Source organism: Raphanus sativus, chromosome 5 (genome assembly GCF_000801105.2).
Source record: "Raphanus sativus cultivar WK10039 chromosome 5, ASM80110v3, whole genome shotgun sequence".
Classification (NCBI taxonomy): Eukaryota; Viridiplantae; Streptophyta; class Magnoliopsida; order Brassicales; family Brassicaceae; genus Raphanus; species Raphanus sativus.
This window is the reverse complement of record NC_079515.1, coordinates 2,848,874-2,868,126: the sequence shown is the minus strand read 5'-3', so window position 1 is coordinate 2,868,126 and position 19,253 is coordinate 2,848,874. Positions and strand designations below refer to the sequence as shown.

General features: G+C 37.3%; 5 protein-coding genes across 6 annotated transcripts; 2 read left to right on the top strand and 3 right to left on the bottom strand.

The window, feature by feature from the left end:
* Nucleotides 1-552: 552 nt before the first annotated feature.
* On the bottom strand, nt 553-2,465 carry LOC108861659 (nitrile-specifier protein 5). The gene is made up of 2 exons (XM_018635579.2): nt 2,306-2,465; nt 553-1,687 (listed from the first exon to the last, which is right to left on the bottom strand). Exons 1-2 carry the CDS (start codon nt 2,339-2,341, stop codon nt 734-736), a joined length of 990 nt encoding a protein of 329 aa, XP_018491081.1. The 5' UTR covers nt 2,342-2,465; the 3' UTR covers nt 553-733.
* A 3,185-nt stretch (nt 2,466-5,650) lies between these two features.
* Nucleotides 5,651-9,742, top strand: LOC108861657 (protein ACTIVITY OF BC1 COMPLEX KINASE 7, chloroplastic). Its single transcript, XM_018635576.2, has 16 exons — nt 5,651-5,897; nt 6,241-7,102; nt 7,213-7,300; nt 7,373-7,460; nt 7,535-7,628; nt 7,710-7,764; nt 7,827-7,918; nt 8,012-8,182; nt 8,247-8,303; nt 8,400-8,483; nt 8,559-8,643; nt 8,714-8,775; nt 8,886-8,960; nt 9,069-9,173; nt 9,291-9,432; nt 9,528-9,742. Exons 2-16 carry the CDS (start codon nt 6,254-6,256, stop codon nt 9,599-9,601), a joined length of 2,121 nt encoding a protein of 706 aa, XP_018491078.1. The 5' UTR covers nt 5,651-5,897; nt 6,241-6,253; the 3' UTR covers nt 9,602-9,742.
* On the bottom strand, nt 9,695-11,684 carry LOC108861658 (glycerol-3-phosphate dehydrogenase [NAD(+)] At3g07690, cytosolic). The gene is made up of 5 exons (XM_018635578.2): nt 10,945-11,684; nt 10,642-10,863; nt 10,317-10,564; nt 10,108-10,247; nt 9,695-10,030 (listed from the first exon to the last, which is right to left on the bottom strand). Exons 1-5 carry the CDS (start codon nt 11,543-11,545, stop codon nt 9,904-9,906), a joined length of 1,338 nt encoding a protein of 445 aa, XP_018491080.1. The 5' UTR covers nt 11,546-11,684; the 3' UTR covers nt 9,695-9,903.
* Nucleotides 11,685-11,982: 298 nt separating this feature from the next.
* LOC108861656 (transmembrane emp24 domain-containing protein p24beta2) lies at nt 11,983-13,597 on the bottom strand. Its single transcript, XM_018635575.2, has 5 exons — nt 13,432-13,597; nt 13,066-13,263; nt 12,547-12,733; nt 12,338-12,445; nt 11,983-12,249 (listed from the first exon to the last, which is right to left on the bottom strand). Exons 2-5 carry the CDS (start codon nt 13,261-13,263, stop codon nt 12,116-12,118), a joined length of 627 nt encoding a protein of 208 aa, XP_018491077.1. The 5' UTR covers nt 13,432-13,597; the 3' UTR covers nt 11,983-12,115.
* Nucleotides 13,598-14,175: 578 nt separating this feature from the next.
* On the top strand, nt 14,176-19,150 carry LOC108863495 (GBF-interacting protein 1-like). Of its 2 annotated transcripts, XM_056986136.1 has the most exons (10): nt 14,176-14,579; nt 14,892-14,935; nt 15,018-15,126; nt 15,377-15,491; nt 15,678-16,057; nt 16,158-16,527; nt 17,011-17,305; nt 17,453-17,614; nt 17,888-18,388; nt 18,473-19,150. In XM_056986136.1, exons 1-10 carry the CDS (start codon nt 14,417-14,419, stop codon nt 18,758-18,760), a joined length of 2,427 nt encoding a protein of 808 aa, XP_056842116.1. In that variant the 5' UTR covers nt 14,176-14,416; the 3' UTR covers nt 18,761-19,150. The 2 variants fall into 2 exon arrangements, with proteins under 2 accessions (XP_056842116.1, XP_056842117.1); XM_056986137.1 differs by lacking the exons at nt 14,176-14,579; nt 14,892-14,935 and having other exon boundaries at nt 15,112-15,126; nt 15,722-16,057.
* Nucleotides 19,151-19,253: the final 103 nt, after the last annotated feature.

The following is a 19,253-nucleotide window of genomic DNA, read 5'->3' as shown; positions in this document are numbered from 1 at the left end:
TCCAAGCAACCAAGAAAATCATAACGAAGAGAGAGAGACTTTCTACGGATTTGTGTGATTGTGGGATGCAAAGAAGATCCATGCATTGGCTGAGTCGTTGACAAGGCAAGTAGTACACATAGGTTGCTGTGAGGAAGGACCAGTAACCTAACTTCAATATCTTTTCAAGTGTACCCCCCAAAACGAAATACTATTGATTAATAATACTCTTTGTAAGGTCAATCAATGTTAGCTTCAGTGGGATTGGTATTCTCAAAATAAATCTATTTTATTCAAATATTCCATTAATGGCGATCTCATCAACTGATAGACCTCTGATGGAGATGTAGTACTATCCATTAGTTGCTTACAGAGTTCTACTTGCCATTTGTTTGTTAACACACACAAGATTCATGTCTTATGTTCAACAAATCTATCTAGGCAGCAACCTAGACAACCTTCTAAAATGACTTTTAACAAAAAAAAAAACAGTCTATGCATTCAAAAAAGAAAAAATCAGTGTAGACATCAGCATAATCAATAATCTCATGTGTCTTAACTACTGGCTAATGATTAATTGGAACATTGCTTATTTATGATTCTTCAATGATCATTCAAATTTTACAAAAGCGTAGATAAACATAAGCTTCACCCAAAACAGAAACAACTTAGTAACAGACTCATGGCTTAAAAAAAGCTCACAGAATCATACATTGGACTCACCAAACCAAACCATATTTAGTTACCAATCACGTTAGTAAGAGTTTGGAGTGAAGAAGAAGATATCACCAAGCCTATCATTACTCGGCGAGTTCCCTCCATAAACCAACAAACCTTCCTTACCATCCCTCGACCCAGCCGCAAACGCACACCATCCTCTAGCCCCTGGATGCTCCTCCTCCTCTGATCCAAACCCATCCTCCCACTTCCTCCACTCAAACGTCTCCGTGTCAAGCCCATAAGCCTCAGCCGTGAAACACCCTGCTCCCATGTGCCCCAAGTCACTAGGATCAACCTCCCCTCCGAATATCACAATCTGTCTCCCAACAACCGCAGACGAAAACACGCTCCTCGCAGAGGGTTTCTCCCCTCTCGTCTCGACCTCTCTCCACTCTCCTTTAGCTATGTCGAAGCAATGAACATCGTCTGCTTCATCTCCTGTGAATCCATACACAACCCATATCTTTCCTTCCACCACCTCTAGCCCCGGACCTCCTCTTCCTTTACACCCCTCTCCAGGAGAAGGGAACTTAACCCACTTCTCATCAGCAACGTTGTACGCCCATAGATCATTGAGACGACCATCGACTCCGCACCCACCGAACACATACACGTTCCGAGAATCCGTAGCGATGGAGTGGTAGCTTCGGTTCTCAGGACCTGACTCCCCTGAGGAGAGGAGCTTCCACTGGTTAGTGGAAGTGTCGAAAGAGTAGAGCTCGTTGAGCTCCTGGTGATTCTCGTCGCGGCCGCCGAAGAAGTAGATGACGTGTCCCACCGCAGCCATGGCGACGCCTACTCTAGGAGGAGGTGCCTCCCCTGAAGCTTCTTGGATGGACCATGTTAGAGTGTTGAGGTCGAAAACGTGGAGATGGTTGTCCACGGGGACACGGGGCTGGAACTCGCCTCCAAAGGCGTACACTTTGTTGCCTACGAGAGCTATGGCGTGAGAGCTTCTTGCTCCTGGTCCGGTTCCTTTCTGTTTTAGCTGGATAAAAAGAGAAGACAAGTACACAAAGATAAAACTATTCAAATAATCTATAAAAGATTAAACACTCAACAGTCTTTCATTTTTAAATAAAAGGGTTAGGTTACTATAAGTATTAGACGAAACCAATCAAATCAAATCACAAACAGACAAGAGTTGAGTCAGCACAAAAATGCTCAAATCAGTAGTGACGAACTCTCATTGTCCACTAATCCAATAAGCTAAGTAATACTATTTTTTTTCTATCATAAAAACTACAAGCAAGTGATGATAGGCAAAAAGATGGAGAAGATGACAAACACAAAGATAAAAAAGTATTCAATTAAGATTTGCAAAATTCAACCCTCCATCATCATCAGTAATTTCAAACCATCAACAAAGTTCATTCCTTTCACTTATCAAAAAAAAAAACTCCTTTTTGTTTGTTCTAGATCACGGATTAAGCTAAAATCAAATCAAAAACAGAGAAGAGACAAGAACACAGTAACATGAAAAAATTATGTTTACTACTAGTAAAAACTAGGACTTTTATAAAACCGATCACAAATATAATCCAATAAAACGAAAAGAATCTAGGAAAGGTTAGATCGGGCGACTAAAAATCCAGTTTAACAGAACCTGAACCCATTTGCCTTCCATTGGAGACGCTGCCATCGTTGCCGCACTGCTTTGCCACTGATAGACTAGTTCGTGTTGGGGTTTCTTTTCTTTATCTTGGTGGTGGGTGTCTGAGGAGGCCTCCTCTACTTAAAGGCCATTGTTTATTTTAATTAACCATCTTATAAAAATGGGTCCTTGTGACTTGACACCAACCAATGAACCAATACAAGAAACGGCATGGATTTTGCTGTATCCTAAGCAGTAAACAGTTTTTTTTATTGTTCCAAACAACATTTTAACACAAAAATGTTTATATTCCGTACGTTCTAAATTTCAACACCATACAAAATCATCGTCAATCTTATCATAGTGGGGTTGTTTATTACATCAGTAGCTGCGTCATGTGAATAGTCTGGTCGAGGTTGTATCTAGTACTAGTAGTCTGGGTCAGGTTGTATCTAGCCAGTGTCGGTCTAACGTTTAACAATGCCCTAATCCAATTTTAAAACTATGCCTTTTAATATTTTGTATTGAAATTATAAAAAAACTAATATAAAAGTAATTTAAAATTTTGAACTAAAACAGTAAATATAAAACATTAAAATATACTTTTTGCATTTTTTCATGTAAAAGCATTCATTAAATAAATATAGTCAATTCTTATAACAGTTTTGATCGATAACAAAATCAATTTAGGTAATCTCTTAAATAACATGTTATACTACTAATAACTATTTTTACCTTTTAAAATTTTTTTATATGTGATGATCGATATTCTTATATTCTAAAATGCACACTAAATAATTTATATTTTTCATATAACAATCATTCTTTAAAAAACAAATATTATAGTAGGCGATCTAATCTATTTTGACATTGATTCTTGTAGAATAATAATTCCATAAATAAAATACCACTAATTATGTTCAAATGAATATCACTTTAAAGAAATTTTCAGTACTTGAATTGTGCCTTCAAAATATCATAAGTAAAAATGCCTTCAAAATATCATAAGTAAAAATGCCCACTAAATAATTTATATTGTCATATAACATTCATTCTTTAACAAAAAATACTATAGTAGGTTTTCTAATCTATTGTGACATTGATTCTTGTAGAATATTAATTCCATAAGTAAAATACCACTATTTATGTTCGAATGAATATCATTTTAAAGAATTTTTCAGTATTTGAATTATGCCTTTAAAATATCATAAGTAAAAATGTCCAATAAGTATAGTTTCAATTAAAAAATCTTATAAAATTATTTTTATCTATATAGTAACAAAAATTTATAGAAAATATGCCCCTTTAAATTGGATGCCCTAATCGATGGTTTGGGTGGCTTCCCCTCTGGGCCGGCCCTGTATCTAGCAGGCAGGTATCTGAGCCATATCTTATTGTGTCTAGCTGGTATTAATATAGTTTTATTTACTTTGGTTTTGCATTTTATCACAACATCAAATTTGATTAGACAAACATTTTGCATTTGTACAAGTTCTCTCTGTCTCTATCTCATATATTAATATGCAGATACTCTTAATCCGAGATTATCGTCTGTTGTCTCTGCTTAAACGATGTATGATCTACTGTATGATGCACTGAGAGTCTGAGACGACAATATATGGTTATGTGTTGAACGATTTAACTAATTAAAATTAACAGAAGTTAATGCTTAACCATTTAAATGATCATGCACAAAAGTGAATCATTCGGAAGCTGAATAGCTTTATGCTCCTAATGTAAAAAGTCGAACGGAACAAGAGTGGATAAAATAGATTGTCATAACTAATTCAAATTATATATTCTTTTTTAATTATACTTTTAAACTTACCAATTAGTTTTTATTCACAAATATGAAATTGAATTGAAATATAAAACATAATTATAATTCAAACTATGAATGGTGAAAATGGATAAAAAGTATTCTAAAGTACTGTATAAGTTTTAAATAATTTATATAAAATCTATATTATCATTTATTTTATAACTAAAATCATTATTTTAAATATTAGAAAGCATCTACAAACTAGTTAAAATAACTAATTTAAATATTATTCTAAATTATATTATATTTGAAATTATGTATTATTTTAAAAATATTATTTAATATTTTATTTACACTAATTATTAATTATTGTTATTTAAAAATAACTAAATATGAAACATAAATAGTATAATATATTAATAACTTTAACTTGTTACAAATATGAGTAATAAATATATCTAATTTTAGATAATATAATATATAAATGCATTACGCAAATATTTTATGATGAACCACTTTGTAAAACAGATGCAAGAATTAAAATCATAGTAGCTTAAAGAAAATAATAATCATGTCCATTATTGTTATTCATATTCATATTTATTATTAACTAATTAACATATTATTATCATTTTTAAAATGCGTACAAGACTCACAAAGACACAAAGTGTAGGATTCCCTTCTTTTACTGGTAAAAGGCATTTCGTCATAAAAACTCGTTTATATGTAGAATCTATATGATTTCTATTTTATAAATATTTGCCTATTTGTTATTTTTGTGTTTTGTAAAAAAAATAATTTTAAATTAAAAATTTAATTAAAGGTTTATTAAAAATATATTAACAATAAAATATATTAAAGTTAATATATTCAAAGTAAAATATTACTATCTTTTAGAAGAAGATTTCTAACAATCTATATTTTTTAATTTTTTGTGAAGCTACATTATATATATTTATATTTAAAGTTTATATAATTTCCTTTTTATTTATGTTGTTTTGGGAAAAATTTAGAAAATATAACTAAAATTCCTTTATATATAATTTTTTATATTTATATTTTATAAATATTTACTTTTTATTTCTGTGTTTTTGCAAAAAAATTACATTAAAAAGTTAACTAAAATCTTATTATAAAAATAATTTTTTCAATGACAATGATTTATAATGTTTTTAGTTTATTAAATTTATCTCTCTGTAATCAATTGCGTGAAAATTAACGTAAACACTATGCATAGAAAAATGATTCTCAAATAATAGAATATTATAGAGATATACTGCCTAATGATCATGTGAATATAGAAACCAATATGTGTCAGCTTCGTCATTTTGCAATGAACACATTTTTTATTTGGTTAATCTCTCAAATGAATTATTAGAATTTAGCTAATTACACCGTTTTAAAATTTAATAAGTAATCAGTAAAACTAATAAAGCGCTGAACACACTGCCGACTGACCACACAAAAAACGTGAGAAGGCGAAGCTGGACACGCACCTTCCATAACTCTTCTTCGGTTCTTGTTAATCTTAGGACACAAAGGTACCGAAGATTCTTTTCCTTTTGTCTGATCAAGTCCGTATTTAACGCACAAATTTTCAATAAAAGGACAAGACTTTGTTTTTCGTTTTGAAGGTAGAAAAAAAATCAGAGGAGAACAACACACGTCTCATAAGCACAACACCATTACGCAACTCTCTCCTCTCTCTCTCTCTCTGTTCCAACTCCAAGAGAGAATCCTTTGCTTTAACAGCAGATTCTTTGGATTACTGTAACGAAAAGAATCTGGGTCTGGGTTGATTTCTCTCACACCAGTCAACCCAATTCAAGACTCAACTTAAAGGTTCCATTTTTCTGATTTTCTACCTGTGTTATTTTGTTTTCTTTTTCCTGTTCTTTAAATTAATTTGTGTTTGGCATCATAGACTGGATTCAGAAAAACGTTAGGCTTTCAAACGTTGCTCACTGAGAATTCTTGTGATTCTCTTACAGGAGTCGTTGAAATGAAAACTCTGTGCTTTAGAAGTGACTTTTAACTGACGTTGTTATAGAACTCTGTTACTATAAGCTTTTTAAATGATTAATCCTTTGTGTTGTTTACAGTAATTGATCATACAGATGATGCTTTGTTCCATGGTTGTCTCCTCCCATTCCTTTTCCTGACTCTTTCTCCGTTTCTCTCCTAGGTTTTGCTGGAAAATGGCGGCGCTATTAGCTTCTCAGAGCTGCTGCTACGCCAGCGAGACATCAAGAACCACCAAAGCTATTGGTTTCAGTAGCTCTCTCGAGAATCCTCTCACTGTGGAATCCACTCACTCTTTTCTCACCAAGTCCAAGAGGTTCCGTATTGAGATGAGACAATCAGAGACTCCTTCCAAGCCTGGAATCAATGGACGTTCAGTCAAAATGGTTCCATCCAGTGAGGTTGTCAAAAGGAAAGACGGTGTGAATAACGTAAACAAAGTGAATGGTTCAGCTGGAAAAGTTGTCAATGGATCGAGTTTGGTTACTAGTAGAAGAAACATGAACGGTTCTGCTGCGTCTTCTTCAACTTTGGTTAAGCCTCCCACAAAGCAAAGAACAGAATCTTTCCTTCCTCCACCTGTTGAAGGCGTTAGAGTTCTTCCTTCTGATGAAGGTTTTAGCTGGGCTGATGAGAACTACAGCTCGTTTCAACGCAGTGTTGATGTTTGGTCGTTTGTTCTCGCCCTCAGGATTCGTGTCTTGTTCGACAATGCCAAGTGGGCTTACATCGGAGGGTTCACAGAAGAAAAACAGAAAAGCAGAAGAAGAGAAACAGCTTCATGGTTGAGAGAGAGTGTACTGCAGCTTGGACCAACGTTTATCAAATTGGGACAGTTGTCTTCAACTAGATCCGATCTGTTTCCTCGTGAGTTCGTTGATGAGCTTTCCAAGTTGCAGGATAGAGTCCCTGCTTTCTCTCCAGAGAAAGCAAGGCGTTTCATCGAGACCGAGCTTGGAGCTCCTATTAGTGTAATGTATAAAGAATTTGAAGACCAACCCATAGCTGCAGCTAGCCTTGGCCAGGTATGTGATTATAATTATCCCACCTCTCTATACACACTTTACTTGCTTCTTAACCCTTTCTACATTATTGATGTTTGTATTTTAATTTTTTTAAAATTTTATTCCATTAGGTACACAGAGCTGTGTTGCACAATGGAGAGAAAGTGGTTGTGAAAGTCCAAAGACCTGGACTCAAGAAACTCTTCGATATTGATCTACGTATGTTTTATAACACTTTATTATACAACTTCTAGACATGGATGCTTTGATGTAACGCTGCTTTCTTATCAGGAAACTTGAAGTTGATTGCTGAGTATTTCCAGAAAAGTGAAACGTTTGGTACAAATGACTGGGTTGGTATATACGAAGAATGTGCCACGTAAGTCTTTTGTTACAGAACTTGTGGCTCTAAACCATGTGGTATACTGATCTTTCTTTCCTTTTGGGTTTCAGGATCTTGTATCAAGAGATTGACTACATAAACGAAGCTAAGAACGCAGACAAGTTCAGAAGAGACTTCAGGAACATAAGCTGGGTCCGAGTACCTGTAAGTTTCATCTACTAACCAAAACTCATGAGGTTTCAAGTTCTTGTAATAAAGAAACTCATTCTTGTTTTCATTTGGTAGTTGGTCTACTGGGATTACTCTGCCATGAAGGTCTTGACTTTGGAGTATGTACCAGGTGAGTGTTAACACTAAAATGTTGTGGTGTAAAACTCTCTTTAATGATTGGTGGCAATTTAGGTATCAAGATTAACAAGCTAGACGCCTTAGCTGCACGTGGTTATAACCGTTCAAGAATAGCATCTCGAGCCATTGAAGCTTATCTTATCCAGGTTTATAAAACAATATGGCTAGAAAGTTTTATTAAAAAAAAACTTATGGTTTTGAATAAACTTATGTGTTTTATGTTTTTTGGCTGTTTTTAGATACTCAAAACGGGTTTCTTCCATGCGGATCCTCACCCGGGGAATCTAGCCATTGATGTAGACGAATCAATCATCTACTATGACTTTGGCATGATGGGAGAGATCAAAACATTTACTCGAACGAGATTGCTTGATCTCTTCTATTCTGTTTATGAAAAAGATGCCAAAAAGGTATCTCACTTCTTTCACTGACTAAAGAGAGAGAGACAAGAAAGCTAATTAAATGTTGTTACAGGTCATGCAAAACCTTATAGATCTTGAAGCACTCCAGCCCACTGGAGATCTTTCATCGGTAACCTTAAAGAGTCTCCACTCTTTTTTTTCTATGTGAAGTTTACAAACTGTAATCTTATTGCAAAAGTTTTGTTTGTGTTTGTGTTTGAGTTAGGTAAGGAGATCTATTCAGTTCTTCTTGGACAATCTATTAAGCCAATCCCCAGATCAGCAACAGACTTTGGCAGCTATTGGAGAGGTACTGATCAATACTCTGCATGATCTATTCAGTTCTTCTTAGTACTGAATGATTCTCTCAATTTCTATTGGGCAGGACTTGTTTGCAATTTCACAGGATCAGCCATTCCGCTTCCCATCAACTTTCACATTTGTCATCAGAGCATTTTCCACACTTGAGGGTACCTCTTCTCTCTCTCTCCCTTTCTTTTGACAAAAACTTTGACAAGTCTCACCTTGTTCATTTTGCAGGTATTGGTTACATCCTTGATCCAGACTTTTCCTTTGTGAAGGTTGCTGCTCCCTATGCGCAGGTGTGTTTGTTTATTACAAACCTTTTTCTCTCCACTCTTAACAGTCTTTACTCTGGCTCTTCTGTATCAATTAGTTAGACGCTAATGAAACATCGGTTTTAAAAAAACAGGAACTCCTGGATTTAAAACAAAAGCAAAATTCGGGAACTCAACTTGTCCAACAAATAAGGAAACAGGCAGACGACGTAATATTAGTGCTTTCTCTCTTAAATGTCATCTCCAGTCTCTCTTGTTTTGTTTAATGTTTGTACTAAAACACAGCTTTGGAAAAAAAAAAAAAAAAACTGAAACAGGCTAGGTCTTCTACACTGTCCATGCCATCCCGAGTGCAGCGCATAGAAGAGTTCGTTAAAGAACTTGATTCAGGCGATCTAAAACTCCGTGTCAGAGTTCTTGAGGTACACATTAATCCAACTCCCTCTAAAATCATTTTTTTCATGCTCTTGGACCCTAATATAGTAGTATACGAATCATCATCACTGAGAATCTCGCTATCTTTTTTAAATGTTTTTTAGTCGGAAAGAGCAGCTAGGAAAGCGACAATACTGCAGATGGCGACAATGTACACAGTATTTGGAGGAACTCTGCTTAACATTGGGGTTACGTTTAGCAACCAAGGAAGTCAGCTTGTTGCTAATGGATCCTTCGTTGGTGCAGGTATGGATGGTAACACACTGTTTTACACGCTGCAAGTGTTATATGTTGTGGTGGTTTAAATGTTTTTTTTTTTCTTTTTTCTTTTTTTGGTGCAGGTATATTCATGTTATTGGTATTGAGATCTATGCAAAGGGTAAATAAGCTTGATAAGTTTGAGAAGATGATATGATGATGATGATTCTTTTGAAGCGCTCCCAAAAAATCAAATATAGAATTGTGATGTATAGCAGTATAAAAAATTATAAATGTATAAAAAAGAAACTATTTCAAATATTCAGATAAATAGAAAGTCAAAAGTGTATCTGAAACAGACGGACTGACTTCACTAGGAAAGTACACAAATTACAACTCTATCTGCTCTTTGTATTTCTGATAAGGAAATTCACAGACTATATATCAATCCTCAAAGTTACAAACAAGTCTGCACCAAAGCCTAGCAGAGAAACTTATAAACAAAGACAAAAAGTGTGATCAAGGTTTCTGACCAAGAAGGGACGGCTGGAAGAAGAGATGGCTGTGAGCAATCTCGATGAGTTCACGTGGGTCATTCATTGTCTCATCCCTCAACGCCTCAAGAACAGCCTCACATGAGAACTCCCTAACAACAACAACATCAAAGCGTTAAATTATGATAACAATGATTCCAAAGCTTCTTACAAGTAAGGATAAAGATACCTTGTTATAAGAATTCTGTACAACATCTTCAAGATGGGACAGAGCTCAGCAGGAGTTACAGGTTTGCCTTGTTCAGGGTGTTGAAGACTTAACGAGGATTGGTTTAATAACTCGAAAAACGCTTTCACCGCAGAAACCCCCTATACATCAAAACTAGCCTTTCATCATTACCTAATCTAAGACATTGGTTGATGCATATATATTATTACCTGGATCATTCCCTTGCCTTTGATGCTATCGCCCATTCCAAGGTTAAGTTCTCCTTTCGCGAGCTTCTGACCATACCACGCATTACGACCTTTAAGCAACGTTACATAGGTATCCGCGAGCAAAGGCCCCGCAAGCTTCTCTGGCTCCTTGGCCAATAGATGAGTAATAAAAATCATCTCCGAAGTACAGTGCGCAAAGTATACTGATTTGCTCGTCGCACTTTCTCTCGTCAGTGTATCCACCATTCCTACAAACACACAAAAAATGGTTCATGAGCTTTTCACCTAGAGAAGAACATATTAGAGATGTGGATCTTTATTACACCTGCGCCTATGGCATACACATTCTTCAAACCACCCATTACTTCATGAGTAACAAGGTCACTGTTATCCCACACTATGAAATGAGACTGCCTTAGAAACTTCCCCAATGCCTTCCTCCATTTCTCAGACCCACAGATCCGTGCATTAGCGTACTCTTTGTTGTATACCTCTGAAGCGATGTTTGGTCCCCCAAGGTATAAAATGTTCTCAAGAGGGATTCCAGCTGCAAACAAGAGATTTGTAACACAATCAAGATGCAATACTCAATACAGACATGTAACAACTAGCCACCTACGCTACTTACTCGCTCGGTAGATCATTTGAGTAGGAGTAACAATCCTTGGATGAGGTTCAAACTCAGCTTCCACACCTTTAGCCAAAGAAATAATCACAGGAGCCGTAACCCTCTCCTTCCAGTACTCACTAATCTCACTAAACACCCCAAACGTCTCAGTCGAAGGCAAACCGTTCACCACAACATCAGCATCCCAAACCGCCTCCTGAAGATTCGTCACCACTTTCAGAGGACACAGAGGCGTCTCGATCATGTTCAGACAGAACCCGTCTTTCAGTATCTCGTCCGCGTACAGCACCCTGTCCCCCAGCCTGGCCTCCACGTACTTGAGATACGCGCACCGTCTTATCAGCCTCCTCAGCAGCTCCTCCCTCGAGTTGATCACTTCGAAGAGATGCTGCGCCGTGCCCTTGTCGATCGCTCTCCCTCCTCTTCTCCAGATTCGGACGCTGAGTTTCTCTCTGTAGGCGCCGTAGTTCTCTTGTAGCATTGCGATGAAGACGCTTCCCCACGCGCCGGCGCCTACCCCTACGATCTTTAACGGATCGTCGTCGGCTTTGCCTATTAGTCTACGGATCTCGTCAAGCCTTGCTTCCACCAGATGCTCCATTTTAGATTTGTAATGAATATCTTTAGTGGCTTGTCTACTAAGAAGACAACAAGCTGTGGAACAAAAAAAGATCTGTTCTTTATCGGAGTTGTCGATGTTTAAGCTTCAACGAGGAGATGATCTTTTCAGGAAAGTTTGTGTCTTTCTTTTGTTTTTCAGGTAACTTGTAAAAATCAGACAATTACGTTAGTTTCTGTATGCTGTCTTTATCTAACGTGGGCCTACTTGTCGCCCACAACAGCTTGTATATGGGCCTTTTCGTTAATTTCACAGTAAAGTCTAGCGGCCCACTTCTATATATAAACGTAATTGTTTTAAACCACCACATGGAACACTCTGTGCTCCATCATCCATCAATACATTTTTGTTACTCGATTCAAATGAGCACCCTAATAGGTAACAGAAAGCTTTAAGTTAATAATGTAAAAAAAGAGAACTGTCTAAGTCATAACCATTGAGTGGATAATATTCTTAAACATGAGAAAACGCAAATCATCCAGTGAACTACATTTGTCTGTAAAAAAAGAGCTACGTAAATATTATATGGTAACTTAGGAGGAAAATACTAATTTAGACACGAGACATGCCGAGTTTGCGTTCAAACAAGCGACGCAGAAGGTAAACTTGGAGGACACTTGCACCGATCAATGCAAACGACTCGAACAACGCTTTGTGTACTGCTCTTTTGCTCATGTTCTCGTTCACTGCAAACAAACAAAGATAAAAAACCATATTAAACTCTCGAGGAGAAAACAAAAAAAAACAAATGGGTCTTATAGAAAAGAGTGTTACCGATAGCTTGACGATCGGTCTGAGCCTCTAACCAGTGTTGCTCGAACTGGATGTTGTAAAGAGCCTCCTCTAACTTTGATATTTGCTCCATCAAGGGAGTGAAATGCTCTGCAACAAAAAAAAAAAAATACAACTTCAGCTTTTTGATAACTCAATACCTAAAAAAACGTAACGGATACAACAAAACCAATTAAAATAATAATACTCACCGTCCTTTGCGTGCTGGTCGTAGTATGCAAAGTGACCAAGCTGTACATCGAAGTCAATGGTTTCATGATAAGGAGACTTGTTAGTGAAACAGAAACGGTAAACCCCTTTCTTTTGGACAACAAAGTCGTGCTTGGCACTTATCTGCTCCCTGAAGTCATGAATCTGTTCCCCTGTTGGGCCGTGTATCTGTTCCAATACATGGTTATATCACAACACATGGTTATATCATTCAACAGAACACAAGAGATACATTTGTGTAATTCCATGTCCAAGAGAATAACATCATCACAACTGGTTACTCAAACAAACACAAGAGAATTGTAACTATGGTAAAAAAACAAATTAACATCAACGGTACAAGTTTAAAGAAAAAGAAATCATTTTCTATATAGAGGATTAGAGAATATCTACCAATAGCATATAGAGCTAACTAATACTTTAATATTCAACAATGGAGATTCTAATGATCGTCATCTACAATTAACAAGTCTGACGATTTGCAAGGGGCTAAGTCATACCACAAGATCTACACCATCCTCGTTAAAATGCCATTGAGAATCAGACTTGATGACGACGAAAGAGACATGAAGTGTATCGCCTTCGTATTCAGCCTTGTGGGAGAAACATTCTTCTCTGTCTATGACGAATCTAATCCCTAACGCTGCCTGGAAGCTCCATACGAGCCCTAATATCAGAATCGTAGCCTTCATGCTCATCTAAAAAAACAGATAATCTTTGAATAATCATATTTCAATTAGAAAAGAAAACGTAATTCAATCGTTAAGAAGAATCTCGATTAGGGATTTCTCTCAAATCCAATTGAATTGATTCGATTTCGATTTCGATTCTTACGAGGTGATGGATTTTCAGATTGAGAGACTTGCCTTGCAAAATCAGACGAGGAGGAGGAGTGAGTGATAGATATAGACGGGTGGAAATTCGATCTGGTCGATGAGAGATTGATCGGAGAAGAAGACGGTGTGGAGAGAAAGGAGCGAGTTCTTTGAGAATCGGACACGATGGAGCCTGTTTTGACTGATGAGGAGGAGTTTCGTGACCCGACAAAACATCATCAAACTCTAAACGACGTCGCTCTATTCTTCGTTTAGCTATTTGGTCAGCGGCTTTACGTGGCATAGGTTCATTGGTGCTTAATGACTTTAATGCCACATCACTAAATAATAAATTTCACATATTCCATACATTTACGAATATTTACAGTTCTGAATAAAATGAATAGATTTTACAAATGATTTAATTTTTCTGCTTTATTTCAAATGGAACATGTGGAATTGATTTATCAAAAAAAAATCATTATAGTCGATAGATATTTTTGGAACGATGTTATTCCAAACAAATTTATTCTACAAAATGACTCAGTTTCAGCCATATTGATTTTTTAAACAGAGAGAGAGAGAGAGAGATACAAATAATACAATTCCACAAACTCTCTCCCAGCAAATCATTGGTCGAATTTATTGCAACATTATGATGTTTTATTGTACTGTGGATTAAATTATACGGCTCTTTGGCCTTCCATAGATTTTAACCGCTAAGAAAAAAAAAAAGATAAAGCCATCATTGTAATTATCAAAAAAAAAAAGATTAGAGATTCATAAATAAATTAAGAAGAAGAGAGAGAGAGAGAGCCCTACGCTTCCAAAAACCACTCTTCTCTTCTCCTTCTTCCTCCTCCTCCTAGTTTCAAATCCCTTCCTTCTTTCCTGCTCATTCATCACTCTGCGTATTCGTTTATACATACATATATTATTACAGGGGGCTAACTCAGACCTTCTCTGGTCTGGTCCCAGATTCAAATTAACCAGAAGCGACATTCATTTGTTTTTGAGAAAAAGAAAGAAAGAGAGGATGGTAGGGAGTGGTAGGGTTTCGATTGCGGCGGAAACGAGGAAGACGATTCAGAGAATCAAGGAGATCACAGCTGGGAACTACAGTGAGGATGAGATTCACGCAATGCTCCTTGATTGCAATATGGATCCCGATGACGCTACTCAACGCCTCCTTCTTCAGGGTAATCATCATCATCATCATCCTCTTCTCTCCTTTTGATCACCTGATTTGGTTTCTGGATCCACGATTTTTCCATTCTAGCTCTCGATTTTTAGGGGTTTTAAACTTAGGTTTTAGCATCTGATTTTGTTTAGATTATGTCTGAATTTTATTGCTTATTCATATCAAACTGAAGTGAAAGCTGTCTCTAGTTGTTTTATGTCATAATGTCTTGTTTAGGATTGATTCTAAGGTTTAGGTTAAGTTGAGAGCAGTTAGTATTCTATACTAATGTTCTGAAACAATTTTTAAAATTTGTCCTTTGATATTGCAGATCCATTCCTTGAGGTTAAGAAGAAGCGTGATAAGAGAAAAGAGGTATGTGTTTTTTTTACTTGATGTGGTGAAGTGTGTCTTGTCTGCATTAATGGGTGATTGACATTGTTATTAAATGCAACAGAATCTTCGCAACAAGGACTCTGTTGAGCCACAATGGAGATCTGGTGGTGGCATAGGCCGTGGTAGCAGGGGTGGTCGGATGAATTTCTCTTCTCGTCATTCATCACACGGTAAACACCAGTCATATGAATATATTTTCGTTCTTGCATCTTTTAATATACATCATCATTGGTTCGTGCTTACCTTCTTGCCTTCTTTTCCTCCGATAATAATATTCCAATTGTTTATGGCTGGGATTTAGTATGGTCACCGAAAGTATGCGATTTCCCTAGTGGAAGTGCATAACTCGTCGCTTTTTGATTTTTTTTTCTTTCAGTTTTTGATTAAGTTTCTGTTGTGAATGTTTTTACATTTAATCAGATGGTGCTGGTGCAAAGAATTCTTTCAGAAAAGAAAATGGTCCAAAACAGGTCACTGATCCGTCGACTTCGACCTCTCAACAAATAAAAACTAAAGACAATGCGTTGGTGTCAAGGTGAGCGCCATCCTATCCTAGACTCAAGTCCCTGTTATGTATCATTTTCCTTGATTCTATTTGACACACAGGTGGATGTATGACACCCTTAGTGAAAGCAGGGGTGGGCCCTTTTTGGTCCAGCAACAATATGCCTTATAGATGAACTTTCTCATGAGCTTCGTTTTCTTTTTGTATTGTTGACAGTCTTCCAGCTGTGATGGATAAAAGTTGTGTTGGTTTGACATCAGGAAGCTCTGATGGTGCATCATCTGCTGTTGAATCAAGCAAAAATCGTGTGGCATTGGGCTTTAATGAAGAGCATACTGAGCAGAAGTCGGTTGGTTCTAAGCCACTCTCCCGTCCATCCTCCTCGGAGGTTCGATCCACTTCTTCAAACTCCAAATCAGTGAGCGAGCAACACCTTGGACAAAGCAAGTCACAAAACAGATCCCGTGGGGTGGGGAAGACTTCCGTAAATGATGCTTATGTTCAAAGGCCTGCTTCATCTCACAGCAACAGCACAGGTAGCCGGCCGTCGTCTAACTACAGTAATCGTTCACATCAGACTGTTGGTCCTCAAAGAGGTAACAGAAATACTTTTTTTTTGTCTTCTACAGTTTCTTTTTTCTTTTTTTTTCTTTGCATTTGTAATCTTCTGACATCACCATGGATGCTTGTTTTTAGGTAAGGAATGGAAACCGAAGCCAGTGAACCAAAACACTACTCAGGGTTCTGGTGCATCGGCTACAAGTGAAGCTCTTGCGGTTCCTACTGAAGCCAGTGAAAAATCTGTTAAGGATGTCCCTTCTGCAGATGGCACATCTAGGTTGCAGAGGCAGCTTGAAGACTTGCAGGTCCAACGTCAGCATGTTATTATTCCAAACCATATCCTTGTTCCAGAGGCTGAACGAACCAAGTTTAGCTTTGGAAGCTTTGATGCTGGATTTTCTATAACATCAAGTTCAGTAGTTTTTCCAGAGAATGAAAAGAGATCTGCACCTCTCTCTCAGAATTCACAGGAAGTTGAAGATAGTTTGGAAGAGGAAGAACTTAGGTAATCTATCTGCCTCTGCTTTTGTTAATTATTATTGTTGTTGAGCGGCTAAAATTCTCAATATAAGAGTGATATGAGTAGGAAAGAAGTTGTAGTTTACTGGTTTTGCTTAGTAGCATAATCAAAACTCAAAACTTACAAATAGTGTACTTTAGATTCCAGGTGTCACATAGTATATATATATATATATATATATATATATATATATATATATATATATTGACATGCTATAGGCTCCCCAGTTGATTAGTGTCAGTGGCTAAGTGGGTTTTGTTTCTAGAAAAAACTCTTAGTCCTCCTTAGCTCTTAAGTTCGAAATAGGAAGTAACAACTTCTGTATTATGATGTTTAATCTTTACGGCATTGATTTTCTCGAAATCATATAAAACCTCTTTTGTCATTTCTAGGTTTTAATTTTGTCTTCTAGAACCTTGATGTGTCAAAATTTCTAGTGACTAACGTGTTTTTCTTTTATGAATTCAGCAAGCCAAATATCCATTCGACTGAAAAGGACGATGAGGATAATGTCTACTCCGAGTCGCCTTCACAAGTTCCGAATGATATGGCTGGTGAAGGTATCAACGCAACAGATGCTGCTCCAGTGTATGATGTCTCCAAGCAAGAGAATATGTTGGAGTCAGAAAGCAATCAAAACCCTTTTGATCACGTTCCAAGTAATATTATCGGGACTGTTCCTCCAGCTCCTGGGAGCCAGCATCCGCAGTTTGAGAATGCTGACCCTCAAGCACGTGATGCCCTTCGTATTCCTAACTTTGTGGTACGCCTATTAACTTGTTAGACTGCCATATTCATGATCTATGCCTAGCTTTTACTCTTCATTGATCACATTTTGCGCATTACATAGTTTTAGGCATTCTCATCTCTAGTTTGTCTTTTGAATGACCTATACTTTTGTTGTTCGAAGGTTCCGCAACCATTTGATACAGCGAGTTACTATGCTCAGTTCTACCGATCAGGCCCTGACAGTGATGGCCGTGTTTCTCCCTTTGTTTCTCCAGGGGTTGCATCCAAGTTTAATGGAAATGTTACAGTATTGCCCCCTCATTCGTCTCAAACCATGCAAGAGGTTAGTGCAGCTCTTTGGGTTAGCCTACTTTGCTATATAAACCATTCCACTCCTTTCAATTTTGGTCTAGAAGTTCTTAATTTTTTTTTTCGTTTATCATCATCACATTCAATCTTCCAACAGTAGCAGCATCAATAGTAAAATTCGCCATGCCAGCCACTTGAATTTAAGTCTAGAATCTAGATTTTTTCCTTGGTAAAATGGATACAGTTGCTACAAATATAAGATGAATAGGTTTCTGTGTCTGAAATGCTTTATCATGTTGATTTGTAGGGTGGAAACAACTTAGTTCTGTCGACTGCGAGTCCAACTCCACTGGTAACACAGCCTGCTGGGCTAATGCAGAACTCTATACCTGTCACGCAGCAGCCTGTTCCTTTCCTACGCCCCCCAGGATTACACATGTCACATTATCCACCGAATTACATGCCATACGGACACTACTTCTCCCCGTTCTATCTACCTCACCCGGCAATGCAACAGTTCTTAAGCAATGGTACATTTGCTCAGCAACCTCAGGCAAGCAGTGTGTATCCTGCTGCTCCGCCACCCCCTGGAGCTGCAACTGGAGGCAAATACACACTCCCTCATTACAAGCCTGGGAATAATACAAATCATGTTGGTATGCCTGGTGGTTACGGACCATCACATGGTTCCTTCCCAGCAGGATATAATCCCAATTCTGCTGCTTCAGCTGGGAATTCAACTTCCAATGAGGATCTCAGCACATTGCAGTTGAAGGAAAACAACGGCTACAGCACAACAGGGCAACAGGTATCTATCTATTCCCCTTTTCTCTCTCTTTACTCAGTTGAAAGATTACTTATCTGCCAATCGTAATGAGTTTCTTATCTGCAGAGTGAAGCATTACCTGTTTGGATTGCTGGACCAGGACGAGATATGCCGAGCCCTTTCTACGGTTTACAGCACCATGGTCAACACGTGACTTACGCTCCAGCACAAGCCGGTCACGTGGCGTTCCCAGGTATGTATCATCCGGGACAAGCAGCAGTGACAGCAGCAGGAGTTCACCATCCGCTCTTGCAACAGTCTCAGGGTGTTACTGGAGCTGATATGGTTGCACCTGGGCCTAACGTCTTTCAACAGCCTCAGCAAACACCGATGAATTGGCCAAGCAATTACTGAAACAGGAAGGAAAAGAAGATTTTGGAGGGATTGAACCAGAGTATCAGGAAGATATGGTGCGGGTTTTTCGTTGACTGGCGTGTGTGTGTGTATGTCATCTAACAAATTACCGAAGAAAGGAAACTATGAAGTTGAGCATGAAGGGATTGACACAGGATGATCATAAAAGGATAGGGGAAAGGTATTGCTTATTGAATCTAGTGTTTTTTTTTTGTTGGTGTTTCTATATCTTTTCATTTTTTGGGATTTTCTTAGTTATTTTTAGCTCTTGTGAGCTTAAGCCAACAGAACTTTTGCTACCTGAGTCTGTATCTGAAGACTCTTCCTTCTTTTGTCAGCCTTTTGTGTGAACATGTTCAATATGGAGTTAACCTGAATTTTTTTATTTGATATATTCAAAATACAAGAAAATATATAGAATATCCAAATATATTGAAGTGTTTTCTTGGAAAGCTTTTATTGTTTTGCCTTTCATCACTTTTAATCAAAGTTC